At 42.5% G+C, this 7,092-nt stretch overlaps 1 protein-coding gene across 1 annotated transcript in view; it reads right to left on the minus strand.

The window, feature by feature from the left end:
- The window catches only part of NSF (N-ethylmaleimide sensitive factor, vesicle fusing ATPase), a 145,540-nt gene that overhangs the window by 19,856 nt on the left and 118,592 nt on the right, over positions 1 to 7,092 (minus strand). The window contains exons 13-16 of the mRNA XM_019523518.1: positions 5,711 to 5,806; positions 3,784 to 3,940; positions 3,003 to 3,136; positions 1,856 to 1,922 (exon numbers count right to left, since the gene is read on the minus strand). Of these exons, the coding sequence (XP_019379063.1) occupies positions 1,856 to 1,922; positions 3,003 to 3,136; positions 3,784 to 3,940; positions 5,711 to 5,806 (454 nt within the window). The remainder of the gene's footprint in view (positions 1 to 1,855; positions 1,923 to 3,002; positions 3,137 to 3,783; positions 3,941 to 5,710; positions 5,807 to 7,092) is intronic.

The raw sequence follows: 7,092 nt of genomic DNA on the forward strand, positions 1-7,092 counted from the left end.
TTTTTTTTTTTTTTTTTTAATGTTACTGTGCTATCTAGAATGGCTCAGGAACTGTCCTAGAGAATGCATAGCTAAAAAAAAGTTTGACATCTTGTGGGCAAACTAGTCAGAAGACAAAGTGGAGATGAAATCTAATTCACTTAGATGAACTATGCTTATCCCACAGAAGCATATTAACCAAGTTTTTCATATTCCATATGTTTATTATAAATATGGATACTGGGAAAATCCAATTGTACAAAACACAAGCGTTTAAAAAAAGAACTGTAACAGTAGTGAAAAGACACTATTAACAGGTAGCTAGAGTCAAGTGTCTAAACTCCTATGAAGGCTACAGTTTAGACATACACTCTTATGCTTATCAATTTCCATTGGCTGCCCCTAAGCCAGTAGTTCTTAACCTTTTTAGACTTGAGGCACCCCTCCAAAACTTTTCAGAATGTAGCAGTACCCCATTAAAAAAGCTAATAAAATATACTTAGTGTTGTAACATTAGCATTATAATGAGAGGTGCATTACAATACATCAGCCCATATTGTATCAGCACTGATAAAAGGAAAATTTACATTATTGGAAATCTGCTTTTTTTTGGCTGACGTGGCCAATAATATTGCCGATAAATGCTGTGTGCATGCATCTGGCTGGTAAGTCTGTTGGGAGGGAAGAGGTGTATGCGTGGGGAGGAAAGCAAAGCCCCCGTGGTGAGAGATGGAGTCAGACTGGGGCTGTGGCAGGTGCTGCCCAGCTGGGATGGGGCAGGGAGTGAAACGGAGCTGTGCGCAACTTGTCCAGGGTGCGGGGGGAAGCAGCTCCCGCTGCCTGCATGCACCTCTGGGGGAGGCACATGCCCCCTGGATCTGTCTGCGGGGTGAGAGGAGGCTGCCGCTGCAAGACGGGGCTAGGGGTGGTGTTGGGTTCTTCCCTGTGAGCAGGCTGGGCTGGGGTTGTACTTAGCAGGTGGCAGCAGTACTGGGGGGGGGGGGCTAAGGGGTGGGCTACAGCCACCCCAGAATTAGCCGTAGCTCCTCTGTAACCTCCCTCCTAGCACTGCTGTTGCCCACCCCAAGCGCAGCCCCAGCCCAGCCCTCCTGCCAGAAAAAGCCGTCATCAGCCCTGGCTCCATCCCACCCACGCCCTGGGCACAGATCCAGGGGGCACATGCCCCCCATTTCTCCCCCAGGGGTGCACACAGTGGCAGGAGCTGCCCCCAGAGCAATAGCTCCTGGCCACTAATGGAATTTGGGAACTACTGGGCAAAGTTATTTTTTAGTTACCCCAGGGCAATTCCCCCTTCCTTGGTGCTGTAAGCTCTTCCCAGTTCAGCCCTGATGTGTCTCCTGAAAACCAAAATGCACATGAGAGTTTTACCCATGGTAGTGACAGCTTGGAGACAGATGCTTCTGCCACAAGGTAGAACTGCTGTTGATTTTCAAGAGTTTTGATTTTCAAGAGGTCATCAGAGTCAAACCAGAAAGAGCTGCTGCAGAAGCAGCACATTTGTCTGTATAATCTAATGTGGTAGGTGCACCTTTCTGGAGTCATGCTGAGAAGCAACTGCAGCAATATGGTGCCCTGATTCAAAACCACTGCTCTAGACATCTCCAGGCTTTCAGAACTGCCCTTTGGAGGTGCTTAGTGCTCCTCATTCTCTATATAAAAGAAGCTGAAAGCTTACACCCAAACTTCTCTTTAGTGTCTGTGGAGTCTCTCCATTCTAGGATCCTAGGTGCCCAACCAGGTCATTCTGAATCACCCACCTGGACCAGGTGCTCTTAAAGTTAGGTGGGGCCATATCTAAGTCAAAGTGCTTGCCATGGCTTTTTGAATCTGCTTCACAGCTAACTCTCAGACTTACCTAAAAGTCTTTCAATGTCATCTACCACCACACAGCTGAGCTGGGATTTGTACGCATCATCAAAAATCTATAAAAAAAAATATTTTATTGGCACAAATCTCAACTATAAGACTATAGCATTTGTGATGACTCATTTTACTAATTTTAAATTAGCACCAAGATTACATATGCAAAAACATCACTTTTGTAGTAAAAACAAAAATGTTTAATCGTATGTCTCCAAAAGAAACTGGACTTTATTCACTAAATAAATAAATATTTACTTGAGGCCAAAAAATCAGAGCAAGTTAAGGTTGGTGATGGTAGTATTGGAGTTGTACTGCATTTCAGTTGCTCCATTATAGCCATTCACATGTCTGCTTAAACCCCCTGTAAGCAGCAGCTGACCTGGGGCAAGTCTGGTTTTGAAAGATAGGTAAAATTATTTGGGTTTAAGTTTCTACTCACCCCATGGTAGGAGCAGGCATGCGGAATACCACAGAGAAGCTGACACCCTGCCTTTTAACCCATCAGTTGTACACGTATACATTGAAATGGCATTTAACATATTTTCCCATCTCTCAAAATCTCTCCAAAGCTCATTTTAGCTCACTTACACCAGCAGATTATAACAAGTTACTGCATTTGTTTATAAGCAAGCACTATGCAAGATGAACAGCAATATTTTCCATTATATTTCACAATGGAATAGTACAATAAAGCAGACAGCCGTACAAAAATGATAAGTGATATATTTCACTTAATTTCCCTCAATACAAATCTTTCTTCATTCAGTTTCAGGAAGATGGAGGGATTTAAAATAGGAAATTGGCATCTCAAACGGACTCAACCAATGATGTCTGATCAATCAAACTACTTTGCAAACATAAAGGAACACTTTGTATACATATAAATTATGAATTGAAAGATGAGTTGGTGTCCACAAACTTAAGTACTATCCTCTTTTCTGGCAACACCTGCATTGTGTAAGTCTCTCAGTTCACAAGAAGAGCTGTTGGATCAATGCCTGCATCAACAGCCACACAGCCTTCTGAACAAATAATGAGGCAGGGGATTTATATTCAGTGCAGAGAGCACAACCTCTCAATCTCATGTTGGAGAGCCTGGGAATCAGATTCAAGTCAATTACAGTAATACCCATAAATACCTTCTTTATAGCTTGGCACTTGGCAGTTTCAGAAAAGCCAATCATCTTATCAGGAGAACAGATCTTGATAAAGGGAAAGTTGGATTCTTCTGAAATTTTTGCTGATAAGGCAGTCTTCCCACTGTGTGGGGGACCTGTACAAAAGGAAGAGAAATTAGTGAAAAACAGAAACAATAGTTGCTGAGATATTAAATGAATTTTATTGAACTGTTTTCATGCTCTTGTTCATTTGACTTCTGTGAATGCTGTAGCAAAAAAGCTGGCTAGTGGAACGCCACATAACTATGGAAAAAAATTGCAAATAGCTGCACCAAAATCCTAAATCAATATGGTATCATGAACATACCATACATCATGAGCTCAGTTCAAATGAATCAGTAATGTAATTTAAAAAGGTACTGGTCAAGAACAGCAAACTGAAAAAAATAAGCAATAAATAAAAAATTATGCTTGGGAACTGTTCAGAGAAACTGCAAGCAAAACACAAAACAAAAACAAACCAAATAAGGCAACTATAACCTGTTTAGGAAGAAAAAGTTAAAGAGGTCAGAAAGTATTAGTTATGAGCATTTACACCGTTTTGATGTTCCTGGAATGTTGTCCCTCAAAACTACAGAAGTCAATTTTATTATCCAAAGCAACATTTATCCATCTAATCACATTTTCAAGTAGTAATCTTGTTTTTCATTTTGATTAGTGGTTTTTAGTCTCATGTCTGGGTATCTAGTACAATTACAGTATTCACAATTACAGAACCATACATTAATTTCTCTAAATTTACCTTCCAAAAGAACGCTAACCAATGGAGTTCGGTCACTGTTTTTGGTTTGTTGGACAAGCAATTCCCCATCTTCCAAAACCCTTGTTACAGGGTCACCCCACTTGATAATACCATTCATAATATAACTTGCATAATCTTCCTGGTTGGTTCCAAATGCCTATATTTGGAGAGAAGAAGAAATTGTCATCAGGGGTAAGAATCAATGGAAAAACAGGGCAGAGGCCACTAGATGTTAGGGGTGTGCAAAGTGGGCCATATTCAATTTGGATTCAGCCAGAATTGTGGACAGTACTTCGATTCGTTGATTCAGATCACTGTCACTGATTCAATTTGGCCATATCCAAATCTGAAGATTCGATGCCGATTTGAAGAGTCAACGATTCGGACAGATACAGCTTTAAAAACTTTTTCTACATACCTTGAGGTAGCAGGCATGGCTCTTGATCGTTGCGATGCTGGGGCACATGGAATGTCCCACAGGAGCACATGGGGGCCCTCCATGTGCTCAGCAGCAAATCTGGAAGTGGACCAGAAGTACTTCCTGTCCACTTCCAGGTCTGCTGGGGAGCACGCTGGGGGCCCCCCCAGCACCTCCCTGGCTCAGTGATTGGGCACAGGGGGACCCTGGGTGTCCCAGGACCCAGCAGTCACCAAGCCAGGGGAGCACAGTGATCCCCAGCCTGCTCCTTGGCAGACCTGGAAGTGGACCGAAAGTGCTTCTGGTCCACTTGTGGGTCTTCAGCTGAGTGTGCTGGGGAGCCCTGAGTGCTTCTGTGGGACACTCCATGTGCCCCAGCATCACAGCACTCAAGAGCCCCTGGTACCAAGAGGTATGTAGAAAAAACATTTAAAGCTGTGTCTATGTCCAAATCTCCAAATCTTTCCAAATCGATTCGGAGGGATTAAAGGGTCCTCCGATTCTATTTGGATTCAGAGATTTGGCCACTGAATTGGGCCAAATCTTCGTCAAATCAAATTAGAGACCAAAGCTTTACACAGCCTTACTAGACATCAGCAGAGTGACAGGCAATATAGTGGACACTTTCAATAATAATTAAGATACTTCAGTTATTAAGATCATCAGTATCAGTATTAAGACATTTCAAACATTTCAGCTAAGTAAGGAGTTAAAACACTAAACATGACAAGGACAGAGCAGGATGTTTTAAAGGATTTTACTACACTAAAAGCTCCGGTAACTGGCACCTTACAAGCCAGCATGCTCCGTTAACCGGCATGCCAGCTTGTAAGGTAAAGTGAAACCGGAAGTGCCCACTGTGGCACTTCCGGTTTCTCCAAGCCACTGTGGCCAAGGGCAAAGCAGCTTGTGCTGCTGAGCCCCCACGGCCTGGGGGCATAACAGGCTGCGCGGGGCCCACCTCCTGTCCCATGGGGCCCACAGGGCCTGCAGGAGGATCGGTGATGCCCTAGATGCACCAGGAGAAGCAGGGGCCTGAACAGGCAAGGATGCCTGCTCGGGCCACTCAATTAACTGGCATATTTTGTTTTCCAGTATCGCCCATTCCTGGGGGATGCCAAACAACAGAGCTTTTACTGTATAAGTTATGGAGTATTCTGTATATAGTAATCTCTGGAATCTGATCACCAGTTGTATTATAAGGTTATGAATAGGGGTGGACTGATGGATATTTTGGGGGCCAATACTGATGGAACAACTTTTAAGGAGGCATACTGGCCAATACTGATCAAATTTCTGATACAGCTGCGCACAGCTGGTAAGTCCATTGTGATGGAAGGGGCAGGGGGGGAGGGAAGGGCTGTTTGACAGGGTTGAATTTATGAAGCCACCATAATGATCCCAAAATCCAAGCTGTGGCTATACATCATTAAATGTAGTAGTTATATGAGGAATCAGCTATTCTAGTCCTGCACTCTCCACTTTATGGGTTAGGCAGTAAGTACTCACTGGCTTTATATCATTCTCTAGAGAGGCCAAGAAGTCTCCTCTCGTCACCTGCAGACATTCTGCCTTCTCCATATCCACCTCTACTTTGGTGCTGGCCTAATAAAGACAAAACAAAATATGTTAAAAGAACAGCAACAGAGCACAGGTTACAGTTTGTTCCAGACATCCATCAGCCTCCATTATTCAGAGGATTTGATGCATATGCCATACACCAAAAAATACAATATGAAGATATTCTACATTAGTACTCAACATCTGTTTGGCACATGGTGCTACCGATTTTCACTTCCAAAGTGAATCACAACTCTACTTGCCCATATCAGACCATTTAGCAGCAGTCTTATTTTACTAGTTGGGAAACTAAGGCACATAGTTCAAAAGACTGAATGTGTAAGGTGTTCATCTCACAAGAAGATGGCCTAGTGTGTTACCCAAAGATACAGAGATAGTTAATGCTCAAACTGGAAAAACAAATCAGGAATAGAACAGGATAAAATATATTTCAGCAAACAAAGTTTGCTGAAAAGTGTAGTTTTGGTTCCAAAGCTATTTGCAGTTTCAAGTTAAATTCTCTTGGCTGAAACATTTTGGGCACTAGATTCCACAACTCTCCAAAGCCATGAATGGCAATGTACCTCTATTTGATACCTCTATGGTTACAGCACTCATTTGGGTTGGAAGACATGTAAGCTCAAATCCATCCTCTGCTTGAGATCTGCACCCATCTCCCCCATTATTCATGGGGACACCACAACCAGACCATCTACAAAGGTAGGGTCTTTTTCAATCTCTCCTGTTAACACTATTCTGTTTTACTGGAAACACCCCACCTCCCACACAAACATCCTAGTTTTTCTCTGGTCTCGATGACTTAAAGTGAATCCACAAAGGAGGATTAAGGGAACACCTCCGCAGAGCACAAAACAGCCCAATAGTTAATACATTCTTCTGGGAAGTGGGTACCCTGGGCTCCAGTCTTTGCTTGACTGCTATGTACTTTTCCCATACGCATTTCACTGGAATAAAACCAAAACAAAACCAAAATATCCATGTTGATAGAGAGGAAGAAAGTAAAGAGGTAAATCCACATACATTAAAAAGTGATTTTTTCCCCCCCACCTAGCCTCTTATTGCTGCTGTCTATATTGCACTGATCGTATGGATAAAACTGAAGGTGCCAGTCTTCAAACCTGTCAAGCTAGTGCCTTTGAAAATTACTTAATTCATAAAAAAGACATTTTAAAATGCTAATCCTAATAATTCAGATAATACTTATCTAAATAAGTACTATGACTTTGGCAAAATATTTTAACATGCTCAAGTCACTTAGGAGTCCAAGCTTCAAATTTTACCCTTTGTGCACTTATATTACAAGTTGTGTA

Source organism: Gavialis gangeticus, unplaced genomic scaffold, assembly GCF_001723915.1.
Source record: "Gavialis gangeticus isolate Ggan-Ray unplaced genomic scaffold, GavGan_comp1, whole genome shotgun sequence".
Taxonomy (NCBI): domain Eukaryota; kingdom Metazoa; phylum Chordata; order Crocodylia; family Gavialidae; genus Gavialis; species Gavialis gangeticus.